At 53.3% G+C, this 13,313-nt stretch overlaps 1 protein-coding gene across 2 annotated transcripts; it reads left to right on the top strand.

The window, feature by feature from the left end:
• Positions 1–1,579: 1,579 nt before the first annotated feature.
• Positions 1,580–10,852, top strand: HEXA (hexosaminidase subunit alpha). 2 transcript variants are annotated; one of them, XM_066196411.1, is made up of 14 exons: positions 1,580–1,836; positions 4,594–4,692; positions 4,972–5,037; positions 5,195–5,241; positions 5,560–5,670; positions 6,148–6,249; positions 6,338–6,470; positions 7,109–7,289; positions 7,601–7,687; positions 8,025–8,097; positions 8,508–8,688; positions 8,780–8,870; positions 9,268–9,372; positions 9,823–10,852. In XM_066196411.1, exons 1-14 carry the CDS (start codon positions 1,581–1,583, stop codon positions 9,884–9,886), a joined length of 1,596 nt encoding a protein of 531 aa, XP_066052508.1. In that variant the 5' UTR covers position 1,580; the 3' UTR covers positions 9,887–10,852. The 2 variants fall into 2 exon arrangements, with proteins under 2 accessions (XP_066052508.1, XP_066052509.1); XM_066196412.1 differs by lacking the exons at positions 8,780–8,870; positions 9,823–10,852 and having other exon boundaries at positions 9,268–9,367.
• Positions 10,853–13,313: the final 2,461 nt, after the last annotated feature.

The following is a 13,313-nucleotide window of genomic DNA, read 5'->3' on the forward strand; positions in this document are numbered from 1 at the left end:
CTATCTCTAGGTGACCCTCAGTCCTCTCCCTGCTTTCCCCCCCTCGCCATGAGCCCCCTATTAATTGTCACTAACCTCATTAAATTCCCACAATCCCATTTAGACCCAAACCTGTGATCTCCTGGTGCCTAGTCTCCCCACAACTTTTTCACCTCCTCACCCCCAAGAGCTTCACTGGAACCTCACAGCCTCGTTCAACATTGGAGAGCATCTCCCTCCATCTCTCCCCAGCCCCACTGAAACCCTTCCATGTCTTCCCAGCTCTTTTTCTTTTCCCATCAGTCCCCAGCTTTGTGCTGGTGCTATTCTAACCTTTGACAGCAGGTTTCTTGAGGGTTTTTTTTACAAAATGGTTTTTTTTTTCCTGTTGATCCTGCTCTCTCTACACTGCTCTCGTGAGGGACAATCCCTTACATTCCCCACCAGACCTTTCCATAGCTATGTCCTGCTCACACAGGGTGGTTTTTCCTCTTGTGTGACGGGGGCATCTCCCTTGTTTTGCTTTCTCCTGTGTCACGTGTTTAATTTCCTGCTTGGTCCCATGCCTCTGGCTTGTCTCCCAGCATGCCTGGTACCTTGGAGTTTTCTGGGACAGCAGGTTTTTAATAATTTGATAGAGTGGGTTCCCTTGTAGGTCTGTGCTGGCAATTAGATGGGTAAGACCTGGGCTTAAGGCCCTTTTTTGAGTTGGGGATTGCTAAGGAAAGCAGAGCTGGAGGAAGGAAGCAAAATTAAATAGAGTTCATCTGAGGTTAAGGCTTTCCTTGGAAAAGCCAAGCACTGCATGGAAAGCATCCCTGCAATACTTCACTGTGAGGATCCACCATGGGATAAAGCTCCTTTTATTTGCACAACCCAATCAATATTTCACTAGCCACACATATAAAATATCCTTGGAAACCTGTGCAAAGGGTGATTTATATACAGTATTGCTCATAAAAATACTCAGTACCAACAGAAGATGCCCAAACCCAAGGTGGATCCAAAGCACAGGCAAGAAGTGCTTTTAAGAAAGAGGGTCTGCTTAGGTTAGATATAAGGAAGAATTTATTTGTTATGAGGGTGGCGAGGCCCTGGCACGGGTTGCCCAGAAAAGCTGTGGCTGCCCTGGATCCCTGGAAGCGTCCAAGGTCCGGTTGGACACAGGGCTTGGAGCAATGTGGGATGGAGGAAGGTGTCTCTTCTCATGGCAGGGGTTGGAATTAAATGGTCCTTAAGATCCCTTCCCACCCGAAACGCTACACGATTTCACGAAAGCAGCACGGGTGAAATACGTGTTTTAAACCATTAATCTCCTCAAACCCCGAGGCAGGCTGCTGAGGCTCCCTGACGGCAGAAAGCATGGCGGGGGGCGGGCTGTAAAGCCTGAGGGGCTGCGGCAGAAGTTACCTTCGGTGCGGAGCCGGAGGGGTGCGGGGCCATTAATAGAAAAGATCGAGGCGACTGTGAACTACTGGGGGAGGCTGTGAGGCGAGGGGGCAGCGCGGGGGGTGCCGTGAGGGCGGGCCCGAGCTGCCATTTCGCGGCCGCCCGGCCCCCCGCTGGCGGGCGGTGCCGCCTCCCTCAGGCTCGGGCGCGACATGGCGGCGGCCCGGGCGCTGCAGCTGTCGCTCCTCCGGCTGCTGCTGCTGCTGCCGGCGCTGCTGCCGGGTCCGGCGGGGGCCGTGTGGCCGCAGCCCCAAGTCCAGAGCTCCCCGCCCGGCGGCGGCCGCTGCCCGGTGCCGGCCCGCCGGTTCCGCTTCGCCGCGGCGGGCGGCTCGGCCGTGGGGCCGGGCTGCGCCGTGCTGGACGCCGCCTTCCAGCGGTACTGGCCGCTGCTCTTCGGCCGTGCCACCGGTGAGGGCCGCGGCGGGCGCTGACGCTTCTCTCCGTGGCTTTGAGCTTAACAGCCCCCCACACCCTCGCTAATTCGGGGGTCCAGCCGCGGGGTTTGGTGGCCGTCTGCCTCCCCGCAGTTCTGCGGCGGCAGGTGGGGTGGGAGTTGTGGCTTGGATGGAGCCTGGTGGCACGGGCAGCGATGGGTTGGGTTTTGGAGCGCAATGCCTGTGGCAGGTGTAGAAGAAATCTAATCGAGTCTGGCACAGCGCTAGTTGTCTTCCCGCCAGGATTTAGGCTCTCGCTATCAAGGGTTTCCTCCATCTCGTTTTTTCGTTCCTCCAGATAGTGCTACAGCTCGCCATTGCTTCAATTCGCTTCCTTGTGGCTGCAGGGAGAGCTACTCCTGGTCTTGCAACCATTCCTGCTTCAGGCTTACTGCTAAGTCTTGGCTGTTCGCATTCCTAGCAGCTCTCAGTGTCCTGTGTGAGGTCTTGACTTGGAAGGAAAGACTTGCTGCGTTGTGTGTGTTCTTCCCAAGTACATACTTTTGCCCTGGGCACTTCTGCCAAAGTGGGGCTGCTGAAAGTCCCAAGGCAGCATGGCTTTTCTGCCAGGGAGAGATTAGCTGCTGGATTAATCCTGGAATTGTAGGATAAAATGAAGAAAGCCAAAGGCTTTGAGAGTCCAGGTTTGCTTTGGGACAGGCTCTGAAGGTTTCTTGAACCCAGACTTCTTCATGGTAGTGCCCATTGCTTGTCTGGAATGAGCTGCAGGAAATCTCTTGGCTGTGGAGCTGACGTGCAGGGATGCTCAGTAGCTGCGTGGGTCTGCTGCAGCCTGAAGTGCTATATCCAGGGAATATGAAGCACTTCATTCATCAAAAAGAGATAGTAACTCTGCTCCCAAGTGTTTTAAATGTCAGTGTGAACTCTGTTGCTGCTGATCAAAGCAGAGAAGAGTGGCGGTGTTGGAAGCTGCCTGGCTTTGTCTTGAGTATATCATACTTTGAAAAAAGCAGGTTTGAAATAGAGAACCCTTTGGCTTATTTTATTTCTTCAACTCTTGTGAGTAGCAGTAGAAATAAATTTTGATTTGGGAGCCAGAAAGACTCCTCTTGGTTCTCTTTTGCTGCTAGGAACTAAAAACAGCTGATCTAATTATTCACACTCTCCTGTTCCACTCAGAGGGGAAATGTGACCATCAAATCACTTGGAGCAACATTGTGATCACAAGATCCAGCTCACACTCATCACTTTCCATATGCCCTGCTTTATGATGCTCAAACTGCACAAATTATTTTAAGGCCTTTTTTCCCCTCTTTGCCTTCATTTTGTTTTGGTCTTTTTTTTTTTTCCGCATGGGTGGTTAGTAAGAACAGGCAGTGGAAACCCTGGATGAAAGGAAATAATTTCTATTAATAGAGGAAATAAATGGCAGAAACCGTTTTCTGTCTGCGCTGCCTTGCAGGTGTGGTGGCGGTGGTGCCTGTCTGCACCTTGGCCTAGGATGCTGTGTTTGGGTTGGGAAGTGCCTCACCAAGCGGGTTCAAACGTGGTGTGTGGTGGTGGCACCAATTCTGTCGAGGTTCCTCAGCAGGATGAGTGTTCCCAGGCCTTAGAGCGGCTGTTCGCGGTGAACTGCCGCCTTCCTGAGCGGAGGGAGCAGGTCTTGCTGTGCTGCTTGCACATCTGTGAGGTTGCCTTGGCTACCAGCTTGTCTGCAACCGGGAGGAAAGCTCAAAACAGGGCTGGCTTCAAGCTGTTTTCTTTCTCTCCGCAGAGGTTTCGTCATCCCTTCATGGAGAAACGGGATTTCTGTGAGCTGTGGAGCAGGGGCTTTCTGCATTTCTCTGGAAAAAGTGCCACAGTCTCTCTGGAAACTTCTTGGTGCTCTTGGCTCATTCAGAGCCAAGCCCTTTATTTTCAGTGACCACATTGGGCATTGGCTGTTCCTGAGGGTGCTGTAGTGTAGGGGTGTAGGCATGGAGCTTGGCTGGATGAGCAGGGTCCCGCCCTGCTACCCCATGCTCCTTCTGGCAGCTGACTGTTGTAAGTCTGTTGCGTCCCAGCGAAGGTTGAATATTCTTTTGGGCTGGGGGAGTGACTCAAGTGGGGAATCAGGCTTGTGCATCCTTGGAAGTGCTTTTCAGTTAAGGAAGTGTGCCCAGAGCTCCTACTTGAGGTCTAAATGTGGCTGGGTTCTTTTCTCTGGCTGCTACACCTGGGACCTGCTCTGCAGAAGGTGTAGTCGTTTGGGAGCTTTTCTGAGCTGGGTGAGACCTTTTGATTGCACCAAATTCAACCCAGTTTAGCAGAAACTCTTTTTAAGAGGTTTTCTTTGCCCTTTTCCAAGAAGTTTGGGTGGGGCAGAGCTCTTGGGCTTGTACTTTTTTCCAGTGCTGGGAGGGCTTGGAAACAAGAGGCTCCTCACCCTTACGGAGAAGCTTTGACTAGTCATGGCTGTAGCTTAAGAGCCAGGGCTGGTGTCCAGGAAGCCTCGAGGACTGCTGCTAATCCATATTCTAATGTTTTTCCTCTCTTGTGGGCTCCTTTAAGCTTCCCTGTGGGCTTCCTCACAGGCTGAGATCAGCTCATGTTCTCCTGGTTGGCTGTGTTGAAATTAGCCCCTGCTGAACACAGTGGTGTCTGTTTTGGGATGCAGGAACAGTGCCTGTTTCTGCCTCCATCCCTAGCTGGGCTGGGAGGATGGTGGAGGGCTTGGAAGCAGGGAAAAAGCTGGGATGGCGTCGATGTGTATGGTCTATGTCCTTTGCAGAGAATGAGCCATCCTGGGAAACACCCTGCACCGAGCTTCTCGTCTATGTTTCCACTCCAGGCTGTGATGGGTTTCCCAGCCTGGACTCCAAGGAGAGCTGTAAGTGCCGGGGTCGGGAGCAGGAGGGAGCGTGGCTGTTTCTGTGCCTGTCATTGGGAAGTAGCACTGTGTGGTTACCCTTGGATTTGGGGAGGGCACCAATTCCCTGCTCTCGAGACACTGTGGCAGGGCAGAAGGGACATTCCTGAGGGTGCTGATAAAGCAGTGGGGAGAGGTTTAAAACAGCAAGAGAGGGCCAAAATTCAGTTCTGCGGGGTCCACTGAGCCCTGCGCAGTGCTGTGGTGGCCGTGTGGGACACCCCTGATGCTGTCTTTCAGATACGCTGTCTGTCTCCAAAGGCTCCATGCTGCTCTCGGCAGAGACCGTCTGGGGAGCTCTCCGAGGTGAGCTGTGCTTCCCGCAGGGCATTCCCACTCTCTCTCCTCGGGCCTGTGGGGATGTCTCACGGTGCCTCTCTTTTTCCATAGACTTCTTTGTTAATTGAGCACTGCTCCTTTGGGGGTGTCTGTGCTGAGAAAGGGGCTGTGTGTTTTCCTGCAGGCCTGGAAACATTCAGCCAGCTTATTGGGAGAGATGAGAATGGCACGGTGAGTCCTGGCCTCATCCCCTGGGGGCAGGCAGCTCTCCATAGAGTCTCTGCCTCCATAGGGACAGGTTGAGGTTCGCTGGGATGCTTGGGATGAGTGGGCACAGCCTTGCCAAGGGCCGAGTGGAAATCCATGGATCCAGCCAGATCCCTACCTTTTGAGTGGGTAAAGAAGTGCTGCAGCTCTTTCTGGACAGTTTGCACTCTTGGCAATGAGGGCACCTCTGTCCTGCCAACAATGGTGACCTTCAGTGTCTCTTGCTAATGGCCGTTTGCCCAACATCCTGTTCATGCTTTCCTCATGTCGTTCTGTGTGCAGTACTACATCAATGAGACAGAAATCGTAGACTTTCCCCGCTTCCCTCACCGGGGACTGTTGCTGGACACCTCTCGTCACTACCTGCCTCTGAGAGCCATCCTGGAAACTCTGGTAGGGCACCTGTGCTGGGAGATGAGATGGTTTAATTGTGTGTCCCTTCCCCTGTGACAAGTGATCTCCCTTGTTTGGGTGATTTCTCAGCTGCCTTTGTTAAAAAGAAAACCCTGAGGTATTTTGGATTCCTGCAGTCCAGGTTACTCTTCAAGGCTGAGCTGTTTCTGAGGCAAGGGAAGACACTGGCAAGGGTGGGTGGTGGTTCTGTGCTACTCTCAAGCAGAATTAAACTTCCAGGTCTCCACCGGTGGCTGCAGGGAGAACAGGGATTTTATTCAGCGGAAGTATTCCTGGCCCTGTGCAGCTTTTTGTGTTTAGAGAGAGGTGTCTGAATCCTTCTTGGATCCTGGGGACCATTTAGGGACTCTGCCTTGTCCTTCTGGAGCTGGAGGACCTTGTCCTCTATCTGTGGCAAGCTGGATGACCTTTCAGAAGGGATGTAGCATGTTCATCTTTGTCCCTGTTCCTTCCCAGGACGTCATGGCTTACAACAAGTTCAATGTGTTTCACTGGCACATTGTGGATGACCCATCTTTCCCCTATGAGAGCTCCACATTCCCAGAGCTCAGCAAGAAGGTAATGATCGTCATGTGGTGCCCAGCTCAGGTGAGCAGATCCCTGCCTCTAGTCCTGAGCAAGGTCCTGATCTTTCCCGTGTTCCCAGGGGGCCTTCAATGCCATGACCCACGTGTACACAGCCAGCGACGTGCGCACTGTGATCGAGTACGCCCGGCTGCGTGGCATCAGAGTCATCGCTGAGTTCGACACCCCCGGCCACACCCTCTCCTGGGGGCCAGGTGAGGAGCAGACCCTGCCTGCTGCTGCTCTGAGGGGAGTTGGAGTTGTCCCAGGGGCAGGAATGGGTGCTGCAATCTGGACCCTTAAAGCTGGGTGTCGGCAGCAGTGTCTTTCAAGCCGGCTTTGACAAGGAGCAAACCGTTATCTGGGGGATGTGGGACCCAGTGGTCCAACTTCTAGAGCAAAATCCGAAGGGAAGCATTTCCGTCTTTTCTTGGGTCCAGGCTGGGTGATTTTTTTTTTTTTTGTGGAAACATCTGCTCTGCCAAAACTAACATCGTGCCTTATTGGATCTTGTGTTTAACTGAGGGTGCAGCTGGCCAAGCTTCCTTGCTCTGCTCAGCTGTGTCCCAGTCCTGACACACTGCTCTCTGCTCCAGGGACTGCATCTCCTCTTCTATGTCTAGAAATGCAAGAAGCTCCAGGAAAACATTGCGTCGTCTTTTTCTCTCCTTTCCCTGCCTCCAAATGCCGAGGCCCATGTTAGAATTCCTCGTGTGTGTGGTCACGGCTGGAACTGTGGCTGTCCCTCCTTCCCTGTCCCCTGACAGGCCCTGAGCTGTGCTGAGGGGCATTGTAGAGAATGACACGGTCACACTTTGCCCCTTCCTCACCATCCTGCTTTTGTTACCATCAGGTGCTCCAGGCCTCCTGACTCCCTGCTATATGGGCAAGACTCCTTCTGGAGCCTACGGGCCCATCAACCCCATTGTTAACAGCACCTACCAGTTTGTGACCAGTTTGTTCCAAGAGGTCAGCACTGTGTTCCCAGACTTCTTTCTCCACCTTGGTGGCGATGAGGTAGATTTCACGTGCTGGTGAGTCTGAGATCAGTCTGGATGGGGACTGGGGGTAAGTATTTGGGATTGGAGTCCCAGCCCATGGCTTCTTGGTCATGATCTTTGGTGTCTTGCTCTCTCCCAGGCCAAGGGTAGTGGTGGTGCTTGGGATTTTTGGGATTTCTGTGCTCGTGGTAATGCTGGATGTAGAGAACTGCTGGTGCTGGTCCAACCACAGCTCTGGAATACCTGGGCATGCCTTGCACTAATGTGGGAGGGACTTGACCATGCCTTAGCCTTACTCCAGAGCTCAGGTTACGATGGTTTTATTCCTTCTCTTTGGTGCACAGGAAATCCAATCCAGAAATCCGTGCTTTCATGGTGGAGATGGGCTTTGGTGAAGATTATAAAAAATTAGAGTCTTTCTACATCCAGAGGTAAGGACAGGGCATCCAGGCCTGCAGTTGCACTGTGTGACCAGCTCAAATGTCTTCTGTCTTGGGGACACTAGATCTCCTTTTTAGAAGCATCCCCATTGGTCAGGTCTCCCTGACCCCAAAAGGGAACATTTTAGTGGGAGATTGACCACAAAAAAGCCTGGGGCTGAGGAGAAAGAAGCCCATAAGGGGCTGTGCTCTTCCCCTTCTCCTTCAGAAGCACCTCCACATCCTGCTGAGGATGTTGGAAGTATCTGTGCTGCTCCTTTGGCTGTATGTAACCACTGAAGAGGGGATCAGTGGGATCACCCAGAATTTGGTACTTCTTCCACTCTAGGCTTCTGGACATCGTCTCTTCCCTTGGCAAGGGTTATATTGTGTGGCAGGAAGTGTTTGACAACGATGTGAAGGTGAGAGCTGCTTGTGCTGGTGTGAACAGTGCCAGCACCCCAGCCTGGCACACTGGTGTGCTCTGGGGGGACATACTGGGGCTTGTGGGGGTTACTCTGTAATGGGACTGGGGTTGATCTCACGGTGGTGCTGCCAGTGAGCTGCCCTCATCATGGCTTTGTCAGTGCTGCCAATGCTCTGCTCCCTCTAGGATGCAGGTTTTAACCATGTCCAGGACACTCTGCAAATGGCCTTATCCCTCCTTCTGTTGTAGCTGCAAACCAGATGGGAAATGGCTCAAAAATCAATCCCAAGTCTGCCTCAGCTTCCTTTTGGGGGTGTGGAGGGCCAGGGCACTCTGCTTGGGGGAGCAGGTGATGCTTCTGTCACAGCACTGATCCCCTGCCCTGTGTTCACCTGTGCTCCTCAGCTGAGGCCTGACACCATCATCCACGTGTGGAAGGATAACCACATGCAGTACCTAGAAGAGATGGCCAATATCACCAGGGCTGGCTACCACGTTTTGCTCTCTGCTCCCTGGTACCTCAACCGCATCTCCTACGGGCAGGACTGGATAGAAGCCTATAAGGTGGAGCCCTTGAGCTTTGAAGGTGTGTTCCTTGTGTCCCCTTTCTGCATTGGCAGCTGGCTTGGCGCTCAGATGTAGCACCAGAACTGGCTGTTTTGCTGTCCCCTCCACAGGCAGCCCTGAGCAGAAGGCCCTGGTGATGGGTGGTGAGGCCTGCATGTGGGGTGAATATGTGGATGTCACCAACCTGACCCCCAGGCTCTGGTGAGGGAGGCCACGGGGAGGTCGCTTGGGTGGCGTGGGGCTGGGCTTGCATCCTTTTTCTTTGCTACTGTGTGTCATGTGCTGAACTGGTGGGTTTGGTCTGCACGTGGTGCCTGTCTCTGTCACTTCTGTGCTGGTAACAACTTCACTGAGGCTGAAATGAGAGTTTGCAAGGTTGTAACAACCTGCTGCCGCAACCAGGTTGTGTTTAACACCTGTCTGTCCTGTCATTCTGGTCTGCTCCTGGTGAACATGTGTCCAGGAGTAGATCTTGGGGTACTCTGGAGCTTTTGTGTGTGGAAGGACACTAGTCAGGAAAGTGTGTGAGAGTTCAGGGCTTCACGTGAGAAGCTTTTGGGCTCCCCCCTGTCCTGACTGCCTGTCCCTTGTCTTAAAGGCCAAGAGGTGGGGCCGTAGCTGAAAGACTCTGGAGCAATGGGACTGTCAGGGATGTGGAAGACGCATACACCCGGCTGGCAGAGTTCCGCTGCACCCTGCTTGGGTAACCATCCTGGGACCACTGCTCTGGGCTCAACCCTGGGAGGGCAGTGGGGGAGAAGGGCTTGCCCTGCTGCAAAATGACCCTTGTTCCTCTGGAAAGCCCTGTTTTTTCTGCTGCCTGTGCGTGGGCAGAGCTTGCTTTGTGCAGCACTAGAAGAGTGCTCCTGCTGCTGGCGTAGGCTGGTGGCTCTGGCGAGGAGAGGGCTTTGTGCTGAGGAAGGAGGGGACTTGTCAGCTCTTGCCACTCCTCCTGCAGCACCAGCTTCCCCAGGAAACCTGTCCTCACCCCATGTTCCCACACATGAGCGAAAGACTGAGTTTATAAGCACAGGATGAAAACCACTCCCTCCTTCGTGGCACCTGAAATGTGGCACCCATGTCCACCCTGTGCCACTGGAAGCCCTCAAATCTGTGCCCTCTCCTTGATGCCATCCTTCTGTTCTCTTCCCAGGCGTGGTGTCCAGGCACAGCCTCTCTACATTGGATACTGTGACCATGAATTTGACAGGGTTTGAAGGGAGAGCCCCACTGCCCTCCGTCTCTGTGCACACAGGAGGAATGTCCTCCCCCCCGAAAGGGCAGAAGGACCCCTTCCCACCCCACTTTCTGCTCTGACTTCATTGCAATGAATATTTCTTTTGCATCGGCATGCACTCTTCGCCTCTTTTTCTATTTTTATTTCTTTAAATCTATAAATAAATGACCCCAAAGGAAAAAGGTGCCTATTCCTGCTCATCTGGGGCTTAGGACCCATGCAAGGGTTAGCAGGAGATGGGTAGGGCTTGTACCAAAGATGCTGGTGGAGAAGAATCATCCTGGCAGCTCCAGAGCTTGCAGGGTGCCTGCTTGGCTGGATAAACTGTGCTTAGCTTCTGCTGCTGTACCAGGGTTTGCTTCTGCAGTCACATTGTGCCATGGGGTCCTGTCCTTGTCTCTCCTCTCTCCTCTGATGGCCAGGCCTGCAAGCCACTACTGCTGCCCTAAACCCTGGCTGCTGCCACCTCCTCTGGCGTCTCCTCAGCAGTTGTCACCCTGGAGCCTCTTTGAGGAGCCCTTGCAAATCTGCTGAATGGTGCATGGATATGATGAAATCTGTGCTCAGCTCTTCAGGCTGTCACCTCTGCCTGGGATTTGGCCAACTGACCTGTCCTCCTCCTGCTCTGTTATTCTCAGGGTGAGGAGCTCAGCTCCAGGTCTCCTACATCCAGAGGGGTTGGTTTCAATGGTGTTTTCCTTGGAGAAGAAAGCAATGGTGCTGCTGTCCCATAGAACTGGGACAGGTGTGATTTTTGTCCTTTGATGGTTGGGATTGCCGTGCTAGAAATGGCATTCAGCTGAAAGGAGGAAATCTCTCAGGGAGAAATCCTGACTGGCTGGGACTCTTGTATGTGTGTCTTGGTCTTAAGGAAGTGAGATGTGCTGTTATGGCTAGAAACCTTTTATGACTGAACTTTAAAATAAAAACAGTGAATTAACAGTTATTACTGCCTCCTATTTTTGAAAGTCAGGATTTTTTCCTTTTTTTTTTTTTTTTTTTCCCAGTGTGCTGTAAAACGGTACATTGGCTGGGTGCTTTTGTCACTACAGGGAGCTGCTGCCAGCAGGGCTGGGGCAAGCAGAACCCTGGCCTTGGGAATGGTGCTCTGTTCCCAAGAATGTTGCTCTGTTCTACAGATTATGCTCCGCAAGAGAGGCTCTTTGCCACCCTATCCCAGCTCCCTGCCCTCATTCCACCTGCCCTTCTGCCTTGCTGCGCTCCCTTTCCCCCAATAGCCGAGGTGTAAGATCCCTCAGGGCTTGGGATACTCATGGAGGACCCCCCAACATTGCACCTTCCACTGAAGCCCAGTATTGTGATCCAGGTTAAACATCACCCATGACCTCATTTCCCAGGGTGTGTGCACCAGCATCTTCCCAAAACCACCATCATGGAGGTTGCTCAGTGACGTTTCCACCCTTGGATGGGCCGGGATCCCGAAGGACCCCGCTTTCCCCGCCACGGCTTTGCTGGGTGGCCCGTTCCTTCCAGAACATCTATTTTGGTCGTGTAAAACTTGCCGGGGAGCAGGGAACAGGGAACAGGCAGCGTGTGAATCACTCGGGGCCAACGGGTTTAAAAATAAACCCAAGCGGCGGCGAGGAGCAGCCGCCAAGCCCCCGGATTCCAGCAGGATTGTGCTCCACACGTCCCAAACCCACCCGTGGGCACTGGCACCAGCCAGGGGAGTTTATTGGGACACGCTTGCAGTGGTGGGCACCTGTGGGCATTGTGTGTGTGTGTGCTCGTAAACACGTGTGTGCATTGGGTGTGTGCTTGTTAGCATGTGTGCATGTGCTTGTAAATACTTGTGTGTGTGTTATGTGTGTGCTTGTAAACACGTGTGTGCTTGTGAACACATGCACATGCTTGCACACACGTGGTCATGGGTCCTCACATCCACTTGTGCGCACACACGCATAAGGGTCCTTGAACACGCGTGCATCAAGGGCCCTTGCATGTCTGTACTCACACACATGCACAAATGCAGTTGCTCACACATGCAAGTCCTTGCACACATGCACAAACTTGCACACACGTGCATATAGATCCTTGCATACATACATTTGTGCACATACCTGCACGCATGTCCATATGGATCCTTGCACACTTGCACACACGTGCATGTGTGTCTTTGCCCTTGTGCACATACTTGCACTCACATGTACACACACACACTTGCACTCATGAGCTAGGGAGTTTTTGCACACATGTGCCTATGGGTCCTTGCAAGCCCAAACGTTCGTGTATACACTTGCACACACGTCCAAATGCCCTCACATGTCATTGCCCAGACTCACACACAGGCCTGAAGCCACGTGTGCTGTGCATGCTCTTGCACTTACTTACCCACAACGTGCACTCTTGCAGCACCTGTATGTACTTGCACACGCTTGAACACACATGCACATGTTTGTGTAGACTTGCACAGATGCTCACACACACAGTTGCACACACTCACACCCCTTCCCACACTCACAAGCCCCTGCACACAAGAGGCAGCGCGCTGGGGAAGCCAGACCTCCCCCCACCTGGCTGCTGCTTTGGGACTAATTAATTAATTAACGACAACACCAGGTATTAAAGCTGCTCAGTCTAATTACAGATCTTTCAGGGTGACGTGGGATGCAGGAGGGAAGTGCTCCCCTCCTCCCCCTTCTAGGGCAACCCCTGGGGGACAACAGGGGCAGTGTAGTTTTTCATCATGGAGGTGAAAAATTCAATAAAGTGTTCAAATTGACCCTTTTTGAGCCTCTTCTATGTGTTTATTCCCTGCTCTGAGGTGGGAAACAGAGAGGGGCTAAGTCAGGAGGCTACTGAAGGGCTGCAGAGGGGAAGGTGGGAGGCTGCTCAGCTCCCTGGGCAACCCTAACTGGGGTTGGGGGGATGATGGGGGCAAAAGGGGGATAGAGGTGGTGGGGGATGATGGGGGTGATGGGGAGATAGGGAAAGGGAGGGACATAGGAGGTGATGGGGGATGAGGGGAAAGGGGTACGTGGGGGGATATGAGGGGAATGGGGGGTGGTGGGGCATGAAAGGGGGGGCATGGGGGTCATAGGAAGTGATGGGAGGGATGGGGAGAGAGACCGGGGGTGATGCGAAGGACGGGGGTGATGGGGGAGGGTGGGGGGTGAAGGGAGGTGATGGGCATGAAGGAGATGGTGGTGGACGCTGATGGAGGTGATGGGGGGTAGTGGGGGTGATAGGGATGATGGGAGGTAATGATGGGGGTAATGATAGGGGTAATGGGAATGATAGGGGTGATGGGGATGCCGGGAGGTGATGAGGGGTGATAAGGATTCTGGTGGTGGGGGGGGCGGCTGATGGTAATGACGGGGGCTGATGGAGGGTGATGGGGATGGTGGGGTTGGTGGGGATGGTGGCGGTGACGGGGACCGAATGCG

Source organism: Chamaea fasciata, unplaced genomic scaffold, assembly GCF_029207755.1.
Source record: "Chamaea fasciata isolate MVZ Bird 193981 ecotype frontalis unplaced genomic scaffold, bChaFas1.0.hap1 SCAF_14, whole genome shotgun sequence".
In the NCBI taxonomy this organism is placed as follows: domain Eukaryota; kingdom Metazoa; phylum Chordata; class Aves; order Passeriformes; family Sylviidae; genus Chamaea; species Chamaea fasciata.

Coding starts and splice junctions, on each gene's coding strand:
- HEXA (XM_066196411.1), top strand. CDS start 1,581: ATGGCGGCGGCCCGGGCGCTGCAGCTGTCGCTCCTCCGGCTGCTGCTG. Junction 7,290..7,600: donor GAGGTAGATTTCACGTGCTG/GTGAGTCTGAGA, acceptor TTTGGTGCACAG/GAAATCCAATCCAGAAATCC. Junction 7,688..8,024: donor GAGTCTTTCTACATCCAGAG/GTAAGGACAGGG, acceptor CTTCCACTCTAG/GCTTCTGGACATCGTCTCTT.